The 18,139-nt window shown below is 44.1% G+C and overlaps 1 protein-coding gene across 5 annotated transcripts in view; it reads left to right on the top strand.

Moving 5' to 3' along the window:
- ERBB4 (erb-b2 receptor tyrosine kinase 4) overlaps nucleotides 1-18,139 on the top strand; it is a 503,190-nt gene that overhangs the window by 320,122 nt on the left and 164,929 nt on the right. For all 5 annotated transcript variants that reach the window (XM_042875078.1, XM_042875077.1, XM_042875080.1 and 2 more), the window contains exon 4: nucleotides 4,789-4,923. In XM_042875078.1, the coding sequence (XP_042731012.1) occupies nucleotides 4,789-4,923 (135 nt within the window). The remainder of the gene's footprint in view (nucleotides 1-4,788; nucleotides 4,924-18,139) is intronic.

The following is an 18,139-nucleotide window of genomic DNA, read 5'->3' as shown; positions in this document are numbered from 1 at the left end:
TTTTGCTGTTGCTGTCGAGTCTTGAAACTGACTTCTAGCTAATGACCCAAGTAATCTTTACTTGAAATTGTGTAATTGAGATCGAAGGCTGTGCGGGGCTTCTAGCTGGTACACAGATTCCACATCCGTGAGCTTCTCAATATGGTCATTGAGCTGAAATGGAGAAGGTTAAAACTCTCATTTCCATTATCAAGCTGCCCCTTTCTCCCAATACAAACGTGACATTTCAATTTTACACAGTTGGACTCTTCTTAAATCATCTGTATAAAAACTTCAAATCTTGATTGATGATGGATGAGCTATTGTCTCCTAAAGCACACAGTTCTCATTACCCTTAAGACATAGCTTATTAATGACGGACCTATAGTGCTTTCCCAGTGGTTCGTGAGCAATTTACTTTGCTAAGAGATCCAAAGACTTGGTTTGGCATGAAATCTCCAGGCCAAAGCCATTTTCACAAGCAGCATCTCAAATGTTGACAGTGTTTTGAGGGTGATACGGTACCTGACAACAAATCCCTATCATCTGGGTGATAATGGCAAAGCTGCAGCACTGTCAGCATGCAGAGATGCTTTGGCTGTAATGGAGGCTGACCTTGGAAAGTAAGTGTCATTAATAAGCACTGCATGATATGTACGTGCAGAGAACACCCAGTATGTGGTGTTGTGTAAGAGGCAGCTGCTTCGTTAGGGGGCAGTCACCGTGTAAGGTGTCTTCTGTTTTGCTTCTGAGGTTGTTACAGTGGGTGTTCCTAACAGTTACCTGAACTAAATCCTTTCTGTTTCTCTGTCCACCATAAAGCTAGTTCTTTTCCATCTCTTCATGCCTCCCTCCAGTTCAGTCTGGCAGCTGGCTTCTCGGGACCAGAAAGAAGCTTTTAATTTGTAACCCTCAAGAAAAGTAGCAGTTTTATAACCGATTTTATAACTATTTTAGAACTGGATTGAACTGCAAAGTAATTGCCAGCAGCTCCCACTGCATATCAACACACGAGTTATTTGCACTTAAGGGTACAGAGCAGGATGTGAGCATGTTTTGGCGATTGAATCCGCTTTAGGAGTTAGATAACAAACCGTGGGGGATTTTACTGTACGTAAGAAAAAAGCAGCTGAAGAAAATGCCCTTTTGGCAGGTGGATGAAAAGAAGTTCTTTCATCTCCAGTGTAACCAGTTGATGATATATGTGCAGAGCTACTGTCCATTTGTGTCTGAAGCTTCTGGCAGCTGGTAACGTATTTTCACTGACCCCACTCAAACTTAGTGCAAGTGCTTTCAATTTAGCCCTTTTTGAACATAGCAGAGCAAGTATAAATTGCACGTGCTGCATCTCTCCATGCCTCTGTGGAAGTAGAAGAGGTTGGTGTTTCATGGCTGCCTGAGTCCTGTATGTGTCACTGCTCTGCTGTTGGCATTGTAAGGTAGGTTACCAGAGTACGTGGTAATCGTTCTGCTTCATCTCCTGGCTAATGGAAGCCAGAAAATAGCAGATAAAATGGATAATACATTTCTGATTCCAGTCCCTGGATAAATAAGCATTTAATAGAATTTTAATAATATGCAGATGTAAGTTCCCCACAATCATTTGGCAGCTCTCCACACAATAAGCAAAATAATGACAGAAGTCAGTGCTGAGCGCGCTCGCTGCTTTATTTTCATAGAACTTGGGTGACAACATCATACTGCTTTTAAGCCAGAAGAGTAGCTCCAATAAGGAGGATAAGATTTTATTCACTTGGGATCAACTGGCAAAAGGCCTTGGAGCTGCTCCTTTGCTCAGAGCACCAGCTGCAGCCCTGGTGCCAAAACGGAGGATGGTGAGACTGACGCGTGGCTCTTGGCAGCTTGCAGGAAGCCTTGCACCATCACCTGCCCCTCGTTTCCTGGAGAGAGCTGGCAGGGCACATGCTTCCAAATCCCCTTTTGGAGCTCTGTGCCTTGGAGCAGTATGGGAGCCCACAGGAGACATTTGCAGGCCATGCAGCTCCATTCCGCGCTGCAGGGCTGGGTTTGGATTAATCATTTTCTGGCCTCACACAAAAATTGTGTTACCAGGCAGAAATACTCTCCTCTATAGGATATTTAAAGTACATGCTGCTGTAAGCAGTGCTTGTTCATGCATCTTCAGCAGCCCTTGGCTTTGTTCTTTGCAGGAGAAATAAAGCCCACTGGTGGATGTGTTGTTCTGGCCGCTGTCTGTCCTTGGCAGGGCCCAGCAGGAAGGCTCCTCATGTTGCACAAAGGAGGAGAAAGCCCTCTTGTGCCTGCCTTCCTTTGCCTGCTCATCTGCGTAGCTGGAGATCCCCGCCTTGCTCCTCCTGTTTATTGTTTAACTTTATCACCCACTTTCGGCGCTGTAAATTAAAAGGAGATGATGACTTTATGATGATGAGTTCATTATACAGTAACTCTTTTGTTTATTGATTGCGTTTGTGCTTCGTTTGCTTAACACGTACCAGGGTTTATTAGGTCTTTCCAGGCATTGTTCTTGCTAAGAGAGGGCGCAGAAGCACAGAATGAATCTGCGTTTGTTAATTCAGTGTAGCCAATACATCTGTGCTGATTTACACGTGCCAAGGACTGCATAAAGAACCATGCAATAGAAAGTGGGGAAGGGAGGTAGGAGGGGACAGAGTTTAGATCTGACAGAATGGGAGGAGCTGAGCAAAATAAAGTGAAGCGTGGTCCTGAACTTGGAGTTTATGGCTGTTTAACAGCTGCAAGAGCCCAACTTTGATACTGTTACTCAGGTTTCTTAGTGCCTGGTTGCACAAACAGACCTGTAGACTTGAATCCTGTCACCTATGAGAAACGTTGTGGTTTGGGGCATTTCTCCAGGTTTTGGGGGGCAGGCAGCAGGTATGACAGCCGTTATTCAGTGGTGAGGAAGTCGGTCCACCTTCCATGTTTGCTGTATCTCTCCACAAATTGAAACTATTAGAAATATTTTTAGAGTGAGGTGGTGCCTGATAGACAAGAATGCGTCAAAGTTTCTTGGATCAAGTAGAAAATTTGTTAGGTGTTGTCATGAGCAGATGCTCTAAAAAGCAGAAGTGATGCCAGCAGCAGGTGTTCAGGGGCACCAGCTGATAGTGGCACTATTTGGAGTCATGTGCAAGTGTTTTGGAAGCTATCAGGGTAGATTTCTTCATTTTCCATGGCTTGTTAGATGTTATTTTTAATCAAAATCTGGGCCATTGTGGATTAGATAATCCTGTGTAGCTAGGATGACACGGAGAAATCATCAGTAATCATGTTTTCAAGTGTGCTTCTGAGTCCCACTTTTTCCCCCGAGCAGAATTGCTAGCAGATGCTGAATGGCTGTGGGTTTTTTTGGGGGATCATAAGAATATCATACAGACAGATCATCTCTATAACTAATCTGGGCTCTTTTCTGTATAAGATAATTATTATTGTTTTTGTTTTTAAGCTCCTTTTCAATGAAAAGCCAAGCTTTCAAATCAGAGCTTTCTGAGAAATAGGTATCAATGCTCTGAACCCATTAATATGGCAGAAGGATGTATTTACAGACGATCCTTTATTTAATACACTCTTCTATTGGGGGCTGCCTCCCCTGCGTTGTGTCCTGTGTGCTCTGAAACGTTCAAAGAAGAACGCAGTAACTCCTGGTTGTTTGTCAACGTTAGTATTCCCACTGAGGCTTGTAAGGGCTTTTATGGGAGATGAGGGCTATCAGCACACCTAGTCATTGCCACAGTGCTTGAGATTTCCTCTTAATGTCATTTTAAGAGGTGTGTCGCTCATGGCTGCATAGCACCACTTCATGTCATCAGGAGGTGCCATTAGTGACCAAACCTTCAGCTTTTCTTTGCTGGTTGCAGTCTGACACTAAGTGGTGCAGGAGGCTTCGGCTGCGTTGCTTCTGCAAGCTGGAGTGAAAGATGCAAGGATTTTCCTTTGCTTTGGAAATGCAGGAGCCAGGCTGAGAAGAGAAATAGCTAGAAAGAGAGTTTAGAAGGTTAAAAAGAAAGTTACTGTCCCAAAGGAGACCCAGCGCTACTTCTAAACAGCCAGAAGTGCTGAAGTCCTAATTTACTTGTGACTGCTGCCCTGACTTGCTGTATCACTGTGATCTCCTTAGACAGAGAGCTCAGATTCATACAAGAACGTGGAACTCGTATGGATTTTTTAAGTAGGTTTTATGACTGAATGTTTGATGAGAATGGATTCCTAGTGATTTCAAAGGTTGCTGGTGATTCACTGGTACCCAGAATTGTGTGAGGCAGTGCAGAAGAGCTGTGCAGCTGGGCTGTAGAGCTGTATGGCAGGACAGTGTGCTCAAACACGGTGCTTCTCTAGACATCCTGACAACTCAACCCTCCTTGCTTACACTAGGATGAGAGTATTCTTACCTTTGGGGGGGCACATCAGCTTATTCTATGCTTTAAGTGTCCATATGTGTTAAAGAAATGCGGCGTAGTGTGACTGCTTGTGTGTTTTGAAGTCAGTTAAGTCTTGGGATTTATTTTACCCACGGATAACAGTACTCTTAAACACCTGAATACACTGGAACAGCACAGAAAACCCAGTCAGCAAGCTATCAGCTGCGTGCCTGTCTTTATCAGGCTACTTCTGACTGTAAATAAATGGTTCCTGTTTGCAAATGCTGTATGCTATTTACCATCCTGTTTTCAGTGTTAGATGAGGTAACAGTGTGAATTTTCGTGTTTGAATTCTGTGCCCTCTCTCTCCCCTGCACAAAGCAGCAGTGAACTTAATTAGCTGTGTGCCTGAAGCCTTACAACTATGTTCTCTTTTTCTTTTGTGCAGAAATACTGAATGGAGGGGTGTATGTTGGCCAGAACAAATTTCTTTGCTTCGCAGACACCATTCATTGGCAGGATATCGTGCGTAACCCCTGGGCCTCCAACTTCACTTTGGTTCCAACGAATGGCAGCTCAGGATGTAAGTACCAGTTTGATTCTTGGTCTTGTCATCAGCACAGCCTGACACAGTATAAATACAACTACAAGTTTGTCCCTGGTCCTCTGTTATGGAGAACTACGTTTGTAATTTTTCCCTTTCCACTGCATTCTTCAAAGTTTGTATGATACTTGTGAGAACACAGCCTAATCTTGAAAACACTGTATCTGTAGAGAGCATTTGTGAACATCATGCATTTTTTGACTTTTTTTCTTATGTGCTTTCTCTCTTGTGCATGTTCTTTTATTTCTGTTTATTTCTAATGCCACTATGCTGCCATGGAAGTACAGACATTATTGTTTGTTTTGGAATTATTCCTGCTGCTTAGTCTGGTCCTCGAGTCACAATGTTCCGCCTATGGCATCACAATTAGCTGCTGGAGTAATTATGGTACAGGCTCACAGATACTCTCACTTGAAATAAGAAAGGAAGCTGAAAGAAATAGCTCTCCTGTTATCTTGTGTGTACCTGTGAATAAACAGAATTTGCAAAGAGTGGGGTGGTCGTCACAACATCACCAGTATCTCTGGGTTTAGTATGCTCTTTGTTCTAATGCTCTCATTTTCAAGCTTGTCTATATATTTTCATTAATCTGCTTGACCTGTTTTTCCAGTTCTCTTCCCCAGAGTTATTCACCTTTAGATGGTTCTTGAAGCAGTAATGAGTTGTAGTGGATTCATCAGCGATGCAGTGATACTAAGTGTTCAAGTGAAATACTTCCTACTATAGGAAAGTGTTCTCCAGATGCATACCATGCTCATAGGCAGTACTCTTAGATGTACTGAGACTGAAATTCAGGTATAGGCTGGGAGGAATCGATCTGAATTCAGGACTGATTCCAGAAGGGACGTTGTTCTGGGCATTCTGGATACAGGGCCGTTCTGGATCACTTGCTACATCCTAGGGGGTCCAGCATGAGTGTATAAATCACAGATTGCTTCCTTAGCTTCTGCAGCAGCCAAGAAATACCTTAAATTCTTCAGCTGCACGTGAAGAATTCTGAAAACAAACCAACAATCTCTGGTTGAAGACTATTTGACCGAGTTCCCTAATTTTAAGCACCAACTTGTTTCTAACAGTTTGTGTTGCAGTTGTTTTCTGTAAAGGCGGCTTGCTTTTATGTGTCTCACCTGTACGCTCAAAGAAAGAGCACAGCTACTTGAGACTCAGCTTCCTGTGGGAGCCTGCCAAACTCCTCTGGTCCTCATCTGCCAGCTCCAGAGCTGAGGCTCAGCTCCTCTGCCTTCTGGCTGCAAACCTGACATAGTTGCAACACAGCCAGCTCCCTTATTTGCGTATTAAAAAGCTCATCACTGACAGTGATCAGTTCTGAGCAGAAGTGATAAGACCTTAGAAGGTTAGGGAATGCCTGTACCCTTCTATGAATCATTACTTCAGCACAAAAGAGACTTGGTTGTTTTTCTGTTGTGTTCTGTTGTTGGGCTTTCTTATAACCTTTGCCAGCTCTTCCAGAAAATGCTTTTGCAACAGTAAGGCAATAAGCTCTTTTAAAAAAGCAACCAACATCAGTACTATCCCTCTGAGAAAGGGAGTATGTTACCCTGGTAGTTTACTAAAGAATTAAGGCAAGTTATTTGTGCTGGTTGAGAAAACACAATGAACACTGAATTATAACCCTAGAATGGAAATCTCTGTGGAGCATCATTATGTGAGGGTACGTGCTTCTCCTATTTGGCTCATATGTCACTTTTCAGACTCTGCAAAGCAGTGTGGGTGCTTGCTGGGCTCAGCCTGACTGTTTTTCCACTGCTGCAAATGGTACTCAGAGCATCACAAAGTCTTTGGTACTCTTCTACAGAGACTATGAGTCATGTGCTTTGGATCCAGAATATATTTTTACTATTTATTTTACATGAATGTATTACATTGCCTGAAGTCTCAGGTGCCTCTATCAAATGCAAATCTTGACTACGTCCACTGGAACTTAGTGAGTACACGTTGCTCAGCGTTACTGAGAATACACTAAGTGCCAAAGATATCAGGAAGGCCCTCTGGGACTCTCTGTCAGAATATCTTGAAAAAAATGAATGTTTTTTACTGCTTATCTGAATACTTCCACAGGAGAGGGAAAAGGTCTGTCAGAGCAGCTGTGTCAGTGTGTGAATGTAAATCTGCCAAATGTGCTGTGTCGAGCTCCACTGAGTCAGTACTAGCAGGAATTTAGGGAAGTCTGTGTAAAGGTGTTGTGTAAGATGGGGTAGGTGGATTGAGCTGTGTGACATGTGTGGCTCTGACTTGCAGGGGCAGAAGGAGAGCATCTGCCCCAGGAATGGTTAGGGCTCTTGCACTGTGACCGCCTCAGCATCCTCCGTGGCAGAGAAGGTTGTAGGACCAAGAAAATGCTGAATAACATGAGCTTCAGAACCAGATACTTATTGCTTTGAGCAGGCCCAAAACCCTCAGCCCTGGGTTTCAGCATCACTAGCTTTGCTTCCAACCACTGGTAGCTGACATGAAATCTTCCTTGAGGCCCTACAGAACACAGGCCCCCCTGTGTTCAGAAATGCCCGTTGTGCAGCACTTAACACGTTACCAGCTGTACTGCAGCAGGTATGGGCTCCTCCATCCTTACCCTTGGTGCACAGGCCCGTGTTGCAAAGCGCTGGTACTGCTCTCCTCCCCAGTCACACACAGCAGCTTAGAGTGGTCCCACTTCACAGAGGAGGGCACATGCAGGTCTCCGTGCTGCTCCACAGCAATCAGCAGATGAAGGAGACAAAAGGGTAGAATGAAATGAAAACGCTTTGAAATAGAAATAGAGCTGGATCTGCCAGCTCTGTGCATATCTCCTCATTTACATCAGTGCTAGATGGAAGAGGCCGGTGCGCTCCTGGGATGCTGCACTCCCTGGATGCTGCTCTTGTGATTCCCTTTGTCTCAGGCTTTCACTGCCATATCAGCATTAAGAAAGCAGTTGAAAAGGCCGTAGTATCTTAACTACTGTAATAGAAGTGCTGCAGATGTGTGAATCCTGAATGCTGCTTCTCCTTTTTCTTTAGCCTGAAATGTATTCTACCCGTTGCTTCATGCTCTGATCAAATGCATGCAGAAAAGCTCTTGTTGGAAGCCTTTGGATTACACACCCATACCACTATGATGAGCACAGTTAGTGGCTGTGGGTGTAGGGCTCTGTGTGTACTGCTGCCATGCAATCAGCACATGCACCAGGGAGCCTGCATGCTTCAGCTGTGTGAAGGCAGATACCTCTACACCTGGTATTCTGATTCATATGGTGAAATAATACGCTATTTACTATTTGCACAGCATTTTCTTACTCGTCTCTTGTAGATGAAACTTCTACAATGATTTGTAATTGAAAATAGTCTTCTCTTCCACGTACCTGTAATCTCACAAGTGCTTAACTGGGGAACAAAGTTGTCCATCTAGGTGTATATTACTCAGTTTGTTTCTCCCGTGCTAAAAATCTATCTTTTCTCCTTCTAAAAACAAGCCACAAATACAAGCATTAGCTTAGCTATGCAAGAACTTGTTCCCTTGTTGCCACATCCATGTTGGATTTGGTCTCCATTACATAGGTAGAGGCCTGCCCTTCAGAGCTGGAAACCCAAGGTACAGCTCCCAGTAAGAAATAAAACAGGGAATAGGATCAGACTTGTCTAAAATGACTCTACATTGGTAGGACTCCTCCTCTCTGGTCAGCTGGAGGTGAAGTGCAGCGTGTCTGGGAGGCTGGCTGCTTCCATCTGTGCCCTCCGTGTCCTCAGCCGCCCCTTGATGTGATGGGAGCCCCCATGTGCCTGCTGCAGGTTCTTACAAAGCACTCTTAAATCAGATTTTTCAGTGCAGCTTTGCTTTGAAAGTTTTGTTTGGCAGGAAAGCCTTAAGGGTTTGAATGGCTGAGCTGAGGTCACTGTGTGCAGCAAATAGCGTAGATTCAAATAATCAACAGTGCATTTAAAAGTGCTGAAATCTATGGATGCATATTCATGATGGAACTGGGAACTTTGGGTAATAAAGGTTCAAAGATTACTTGCTGTTTTCAGGGGTGAAAAGAAAAAAAAAAGCTGCTTTTTAACAAATGATTCAGAAGAAATACTAGACAGAAGTTAACTAGTGCCCAGCTCCAGCTGAATTCACAGCATTGAGCACCTGTTGAAGTCTTGTCCTGAGCTGGAGTTTGTGTTCAGACCCTGTAGTGCGCTGAGATCCACAGTACATTTTTCAAGCTCTGGTTGCTTATTGTTCCTAACGTGGTACTTCTCTGTTTAATTGCAGCTGGTAATGTAAAGCTGCAGTTTCTGAGCTAGGCAGTAGTTCTGCATTCTTGCCATGATGCATGGGAAGAAAAGGCTTAGTCTTCATCTGCTTACCCATGCCTCAATGAATCCCGCAATGTGTTTGAGGAGAACACTTCTTTCAAGTTTCTTCCCTCTCTTTTACGTATCGATTCATAGGTTTCTTAAGGGCAAAAGAAACCTTTAAACACCGCTAGCTCTGATGTCCTTCACTCCAGTGCCCCAAAGTACCTCCCACTTGCCTGGCACTGAATCAGTACCTTTCTGAAGCACGGCTTGCCACCCCTCCTGGCCCATTGTGGAGGTGTTGGCCATCCCTCAAGGAGCTTGTTACCTCTCTGCTGCTAGAAGAAATAATGCTAGGTGCCTTTATTTCTGATTTGAACACAGGTGCTGTCGCCTGTTACATATTCTTCAGCTAGCTGCAAGAGCTTTCGAGTACCCTGCATTTTCTCCCCGCAGCAGTGGGATGCACAGTGTAATCAGCTCACCTCTTGATGCGATTTTCATAAGCTAAATAGACAGAGGGTCTCGTGGCTCGCACTGTGAGGCTTTGCTTTGCAGCTCTTGAATAATTTCAATTGCTCTTCGATGTAAAATATTTCTCCGTGTTCTTTCAGAATGGGAAAAGCAAAGTGTTTTAGCCGTAACTCTATAAAAGTGAAAATTGTATCCTTTGTGTTGAAGCTTCACGTGAGGAACCTGGTAATCAATCTGTTCTGACATCCGTGTGTTTCAGCAGTCTGTTTTCCAGAAAGTGAAGCGTGCACAACTGAACTGTGCAGTCCTGCAGTTGGCTGTCAGAAAGATGCTTGGTGTGAGGGATCAGCACACAGCCAGCCCAGCTGTCTCTGCACTGCTGCTGCCCTGCACTGTCATCTGCTGGGGTTTCAGGCTTCCTGTCACCTGCCTATTCTATTGCCTGAGGTTTGGAAATAGTTTCTAAACTTTTGTCTGTTGACAAGCATCAGTCCTGCGATGATCCCTGGGGAACCACAACCCTGCTGTGCTGTAATAGCTCTTACTTACAGCTGCTTTGGGGAAGCTCTCAATTAGCTGGTTCTTAATGCATTTTTCAAGTGTTTCATTCATGTTGAAACATACAGACAAATCTAGTTGTTTACCATTCAGACCGTGCTTTGCATTTTACTTAAAGGAATAGAAGATGAACTAGCCAGTGCCATGGTGTCCTACGAAGTCAGCTCTCAGTTGTCCAGCAGCAAACAGTTCACATTGGGATTGGCTGTAACAGGATGCACGTACTTGGATGGGGTTGAGCTGTTTGACATATTCATCTCTGCACCGTATGCATGCATTCAGTTGATTTGAACCAGTGCTGACTCATTTTTTTTTATTGCTCTTTTACTCTGTGACTCTCAGTGAGCTGCTACCTACCCTATTACCTCTACTATTTACCTCGTACAGTTTCTAAAAGGATACTTCTTAAAAATATTGCAGACATTGTAACAATTTGGCAAAAACTTAGCTTAATAAAGCTGTTTCTTTATGTCAGCCTACTTTAAGGGCTGATGGTAACCCCAATTTAATACAAGCTCTGGTTAAATTAATACAGCCTTGATTAAATACCACCTTAGCAGTGGCCTTGTATTGTTCCCAGGGCACAGTGGCTCATTGGTGGTATTGATAGGTGCAGTATTGTCTGGAATTTTGTACTTAGGTCAAACTGTGGGGTATTTATTCTGGAGTAATTACGTGATAGTTATGGCTACCTCAGATCCTTGCAGTCTCTCCCAAAGGTCCCACCTTCCACAAGTTCTCAGTGATGCTGGGGCTAAGTTATGCCAGCTGTTGTGTGTGCACACCAGTGTTTCCAAGCGGATTCTCCTAAACACTCTTGTGTAGGACCAGACCTCATTCACTACCAGTGGAAAGTCACCTGGTGAGCTGAGGAGCCAGGTAGCAGTGTGGTAGCAAGGATGGAGTGACTAAACTTTAGACTAAGTTTGCTGAAAGTACTAAGTTGGAAGGAGCTGTTGACTTGATCAAAGGTGGGGAAGCCATGCAGAAAGATCTGGACAAATTAGAGAGCCGGGCAATCGCCAACTGTATCAAGTTTAACAAGAGCTAGAGCTGGATTCTACACCTGGAAAGGAGCAATCCTGGCTATCCTTATTCACCCCAGACTGGGGGATGAGTTGCTGGAAAGCAGCCATGCTGAGAGGGATCTGAGGGTCCTGGCCCCAAGCTGCTGGAGCTCTAGAAGCATTTGGACAGTGCTCTCAAACATATGATTCTTAAGGGTCCTTTCCAACTCAGGATGCTCTGTGTGTCTTTTCCTTGGGTGGCACTGCAAAAAATGCCATCGGTTAGCAAAGACTCATGAGAGCTGAATGTGTTGTGGATTTAAGAACGTGGAGAGCTTTCCTTTAGACCAGAGGGTGCCTCCTTTTCAGGTGGAACAGTAAACAGTGAACACGTGTCAGTCAGAACCAGTGGTACCCAGACACATGTGAGCTGACTGTCTTCTGTCCTATTATCTTGCAAGGTATTTTGTTCTTGGAAGCACAATAGTTCTGCCCTAAAAAGCTCCACAATAACAGCAGTGTTTCTGTATTCTGGCTGAAGAAAAGAAGGAAAGTGACTAATTCACTCTTGAAGCCAACTTTCAGAATAGCTGGTGTATCATTTTCGGTGTATGTGTAAATTGGAAACTACCTACGGAGAAAATGGCATTCCAGAAAGTATGTGCTGAAGGCATTTGTTATTGCAGAGCTGGTTAAATTATAACCTTTCATTGAGGTGATGACTTGAAGTTCAGTTAACATTTTAAATACACGTTTGGAGAGCAACGAGGAGGGCCTCCACGTGGAGACAGTCCTTAATGCATTCCCTGCACGGGTGTCACTGGGGCAAAGCCAGCAGCAAAAGCTGTTCTTTAGCATCCTGTGAAAGCTTCTTCGGTGTGGAACACATCGGGTGCTCGCCATGTGACGTTTCAGCAGCAGTTACAGTTTCATGAAAATCTCACTTGGAAAGGAAATTTAAATTGGAGACGTCCAGCAAGTCCTGCCACTTCTTGATCAGTTTGTGCGGAAGCTGCTCGTCCTACCTTTAAGGAATCTTGTCAGGACAGATGTTTCTTACTTACCTGGAAATGAAAGACAAATACAGTAACAGAAGGAATTTATTTTAAAGGATAGTTTTTGCTGGGTTATGTAACTGAAGATGGAGGAATACAGGAAATGCAGGGCTTGTTCTGCCTTGCTGCACTGTTTGTAGGTGATGGTAATGCTTTTCCTCGACTCCCAGCAGTGTTTTGAATAAAAGGAGTCAGTTTAGTTTCCTAATAAATAACTTCAGCCGGTGTTTTCAGAAGGGATTCGTCAATGGGTAAATGTCCTTGAGAGAGATTTGAAAGGCATGCAGACCTGGCTTTTAATGGAAATACGCTGCCTCTAACAGCTGAGTTCATGGAATAAGAAGTAAGAAGTGCAGGTATACCTGGCTAATGCCCCTAGATAATGCTGGGAGGACACAAGTCCTTAAGCTGCTAGAGCCTAATCTGGGGATCTAGCATAGGAACTGCTGCAAAGCCAGGGATCTTAGGGTGTCATGGGCACAGAGAGGACAGGATGGGGAAAGCCAGCATTGATGATCCCCGTAGAAGCTCTGAAATGGGCATCTCCCTGCATTGAAAATTACTCAAAAAAAAGCTCCCCAACCAACTCCATCTCTGATACAGTTCTGTCCTGTTCTAATGTCTTCCTTTCTTCTGACAGAAGCTGTGGGGAGAAAGTCATCCCTCTGGTGGGCCAGTGTACCAGGCTCTTATGTAAAAATACTACAGCGTGGTACCTGCTCTGTAACTGCAGAACTGAAGCCGTGCTCCACATTGTAGTTTGTGTCAACTCCTGGTAAATGCTTATCTTTTGAAGGCAACCTGTGTGTGTATAATGTATTAGTGTGCACCACCTGTTCATAAGCAGATTGGTGTTTAAGCACTATGTTACACAAGGGGGAGACTTTCAGCGTAAGTGAAAGCATCCCTTTCCATTATAAGCAGCTTGCTTCATCACAAACACCGGTGTTTCTTGAAAGTAGGAAATAAAGCCCAAATACTCCAAATATTTGAAACAGTCTAATTGAACGGTAATTGGCAGATTTGTAGTGGGTGGGGGGGTGGAATGGCTCTTTCACAGCAAGCCGCAGCTGCTCTAGCTAGCTGCCTTTGAAGAGCTGCTTAGGGAAGGAGAAGGAAAAGAAAGACTGAAAAATCAGCTGCTTAATTGCATCTAGTAGTTCTTGAAGCTGCTGCGTGCCTCCACCCTTTGGAAGCTGGGCTGCTGCTCGCTCTGCAGGGTGCAAGCTTTGTGGCGCTGTGCTGAGGGGCAACTGTGGGCAGACTGCTCCAAAGCACACGGGTATGGGGTTTGCGAGTTGTCTGGTACAAATGGGTGCGTACAGTGTTGGACCTCATTCCCAATTGGCTGCATTATATCCATGTGACACAAGGTCCACGGGGTCACCTCTGTGCAGATCTCTGATAGCTGGAGATTATCCTGGAAATTGCGCTTTGAAATCTGTTTGCATGATTATTTTCAGTGGATATTTGTGGACTGCAAAACACTGAATGTAAATAGCAGAGTAAATACCCAAGCATTGTTTTCCAGCAGAGAAAGGGCCTCTGTTGTCCAGTTATTGTTTTGTAATAATCACTTCTGTTTGGGCAGCCGGAGATCCATTTTGAATAAGCAGTTATATCTGAATAAGCATATTATGACACTTACCAGAGTTTGTTCGAAACTGGACTCTAAATTTCGTGGGAATGAAGAAATTCTCTCTGGGATTTCCACTTAGTTGACTCAGAATTGGTTAAAATGTCAGCACACCCAGCCAGACTCTGGAAATATTGTATGGCATCGAGAAGAAGTACAATGAATTTTATAAGCCTCTTCGATTCCAACTTTCCAATTCCTTTCTCTGTGGTTATTACTTTGTTTAAAAAATGAAAATTGTATGCCCCTCTGTTCAAACTTTATTACTGCTTTGGCAGCATTACTAGAACGTTAGTAGAGGATGTTATTTTGATTTATGTGGTATTGACTTAGTTGATCTGTTTGAGGAGTGGAGGAGTTGGTATTAAACAAGCACTTGAACATCTCTACGTTTGGCATTTACTTTTCAACGTGTCTTTGAGTTGGCTGAGCACCTCCTTTGTAAAGTTCTCTAGCAGCACACAGATTTCCCTCCTGGGTTTACACACAGTGCTCAGAAAAGGCACCTGATGGACCGTGTCATCTCCTCTGCTGCAGGGGAAAGGCCCAGTGAGTAATGGCCCTGTGTTTGAAGGGAGCTGGGGCTGTTGGGCTGCGTGCTTTAAGGCTGGCCCAGATGAGGCAGGGAGTTCCATTTCCATCCCCCATAGCTCAGGTCCTGCTGCATGTGTACATGACTGTGCAGTTGTCCGTGGCTCGCAGAGGGCGATGCACTTCGTTAGTAGTAATGATTTCAAGGGGGGATTCCTGGGGGCTTCTTGCTCCTGATGAGCCTGCCAAGCAGCAGGTATAACTTGACCTCTATCCTTTCTGCTTTCTGGCTGTGTCTCCCAATTTGCTCGGGATCCCTACGTGTGTGTTCAGAAATGCATTTGATGCTCATTGGAACTAATTCACCACCACAGTGGGGGGGAATTGGGCCGCGCAGCTCTGTGCTAACAGCTATAAGCGGTGATAATTAATAGCTCCTAATTGCTTAATCAGTGTAAAGTTTTACACTATATCATATGCGAAGGTTTTTATGTTCTGTGGGTGAGCAAGCCACCAATTAATGCATCAAGTCGTACAGCCTTACCAGTGCTGTCAGTTCCAGGCAGAGAAAAATAGCTAGTGTCTTCATTACCCCCCTCAGGTCCCTTTCTGCACTCGTTCCTGTGGCCTGAAGACATTTTTCTGTAGCAGCTGAAGTAACATTACAGAGCACTTGCTATCAGCTCGCAGCTGTCAGTGATAAATACGAATTTGCTGGCCTGAGCCCGTTCAGTGCTGCTGACATGCTCTTCTTGGCTTTCCATTTATTCCTTTACCTCTGGTGGCCAATCTCTTTTAAAATCAAAAGTGCCTGCCACCAGCGTGTCTGCTGATACTCTGTAATTTCAGAACGCTCAACAGATTCCCAGTCCCCTACGTGCATGAGCACTGTCTCCGCCACGCATTACTCATGGAAATGCATCCCCTTTGGCTGTTAGTTTTTGTTTGCTCTGGTGTTGGTTGGCGTTTATCTCCACTCCCTCCGCCCTGCCTCTCCCTCACGCTGTCCCCAGATCTCTCCCTTTGCTTTCAGTGCCTATCTCTTCATTTTGTAGACCTGTCTCCCACGCCAGGTTCTTTGCAGCTGCCTGTGTCCCTGTCCCTCTCCATTTGTGTCTCTTTTCCTATCTGCTGAGGAAGATCGGGGGATGATAGGGGTGATGGACGAGGCTGGATGGCAGACTTGGAAGTCCTTATTGGAAACAGTCGTTAGCAGAAGTCTGCTTTCACCTCAGCTATTTTCCACAGCAGCAGTGATAATTCCAGTGCCACGTACAGCTTGTTAGAGAAAAGCCTGGATTTGACTGTATTTTATTATCCCGTGTTGGAAAACTGTTTGGTGGCAGCATCCTGAGGTTAGCTGATCTGAAATCGGCTAAAGCATCGCAGTTCAGTGGCAGTACAGGATTGGGCCCTTAGATTTCTATGTCCTATTCACTTAAATGGAGAGGAGGAGAAAATGAGCGCTAGTGTTCCTGTCAATGCTCCATTCTCTTACAGGAGGTTATACTTTCTCTTGCAGGGAAAATCTCTTCTGCTGTAAAAGAAGGAAATCCTGAAAAGTGTGAGGGCCTCTGATGGCTGGCACAGGGCTGGTAGAAAAGGCAGAATTTTAACTTAACAGAGAAGTGTGAATGAATGAGCGTGTGATGATAGGAATTGCCAGACAAGGACACCGAAGGCATTCCAGCCTGATAAAGGCAGAACAATCCATCATAACAATGGTGGCTTTAATTCCCACTAATGCTGTGCTGTGGTGTTTGAATTATATTTTGATTGCGTTTTATTTTCCTGGACCATAAAGTTAAGTCTTGAGCATCCTTTTGGCATTGCTGGCATTATTGCAGGAGAGAAGTTTCTTAGGTTGAGGATGAGTTTAAACGAAGAAACTAATAAATGATTTATGGATTTTTTGATAGTTAATCAATTATTTTAGACTGTTAGACAAGCAAAGAGCTTCCTTATACCCATGCCTTGTAACCATCAAAGCCACTGTTTTTGGCTGTGTTTATTTGCACTTCAGTATTGGTATGCTGCAGATGGGCTAGTGTTTATTAATGATTTATTAACCTGGTAGAAACTATCCACAAATGCAGGCTTTGGACAAAGGGAGACGTTTCTTCTCTTATTTCTGCTTTCCTTCCCCTGCTGAGAGGGGTCTGCTTATGGCAGCTGGGATAGCTGATGGGGAAGAAGCAGCATTCTCCATACTACAGTGAGCTTAGAGCTAAGAGGAAGACTTCATTTTTCTTGTCTTGTCACTAACTTAATCCTCTGCGGTTTTACTGTTCCTGAAATAATAAAGTCAGTCTGGAGACAAAGGAAAGCCCTTCTCAATTCTCAGGAAAGCACAAGGATAAAGTAACCTTGGTCTTTCCCAGCCTAGCGAGCAAGCTCTTCCTGCCTGTGACTTTCTCCATTCAGCAGAGCAGAGGCATCTTCTTCCATAAAGAAAAACCTACCGTGGACGTTATGATAGCAGTACTCTGCACCAGGCTCCTTCATGAAGATAAGTGTATTGGCCTAGGGAGATGAGCCCAGGAGACAAGGCATTGGTTTTCCACATGGAGTTTGACAGAGCAAAACTAATTCTCATCCTCCTGTGGAAATCTGCCCTTTCTAAGTTTGGATTTCATAGCAAATTCTGTAAAAATTATGTAAGCCTCCTTTTAACTCCTTCCCTCCTCCTCTGCTTTCTAATGAATAAAATGTCATCATCTTTTCAAAGCAGTTCTACTATTCCAGAGGAGAAATATACTGTAGCATCACTTCTGCATGGGGGGCAGGAGGCTGTTCCAGGTTCTTCCTTTCCATATGTCACTTACAAAGAAGATAAGCCCTTTGGCTGATGTGTCTTCACTAACGTGCAGGAATTCAGCAGGTCGACAAGGTTGCATTTATAGAGCCCACTGGAAATATTTCTTTGGGCATATCTCAATTAATTCTTAAATCGTTCTTTGATTACAAGAAGAATATACATAATGCATAGTTGCAGGTGGACTTGTGCTCGTTTGGGCTGCTCTGTTAGTGCTGAGTGTTCCTAGGTTCATCTGGTTACAATTTAGACTTCATTTTGCTCTTGGTATCTTGATGCCAGAGGCCAGTGCTGGTAGTAACAGGAAGGAGTTCCCTCTTTTTATTGGCTGTTGCCTCAGAGCAAAAGGAAGAACACTTCTGCAGTGTCGTGGCTTGCTTTTTCATTATTACTTATTTCTCTTAAACACTGCTGATGTATGTTGGTAGGTTTTGGTGTATTTTAGAGACACAAAGAATAAAAAAAAATCTGTCTTATGTCAAGAATGATTTGATAAGTTTTTCTCAAATCTGTGTTGGCTCACTGCAGTCTAAAAGAAATCTGTATGGAAAGAACTGTGGGCAGCAGCACAGTAGTAGGACTTCATCAAGCTCTTGGCCAATTGATTTATTATAGTTTAAGGCTGACATACAGATCTGATCATACGAGCTGTTCTCCCATCAACGTTCCTTGCACTCTGGGCTTATTTTGACTTCCGTGGGACTGTTTTTGTGTTAAGATTTACAGAGCTGATCCTTAATGGGTTGCAATCTGTCCTTATTACAGTGGGCAAACCAGGTGGAATACTGAGTCATGGGAGGGCAGAATCTTGACCAGTTCATATTGAGAGCAAACAAACT

This window comes from Lagopus leucura, unplaced genomic scaffold (genome assembly GCF_019238085.1).
Source record: "Lagopus leucura isolate 7727_CA_CO unplaced genomic scaffold, USGS_WTPT01 Super-Scaffold_100012, whole genome shotgun sequence".
Classification (NCBI taxonomy): domain Eukaryota; kingdom Metazoa; phylum Chordata; class Aves; order Galliformes; family Phasianidae; genus Lagopus; species Lagopus leucura.
Note: the sequence above shows the minus strand (reverse complement) of the source record. Positions and strands in the feature narration are given on the sequence as shown.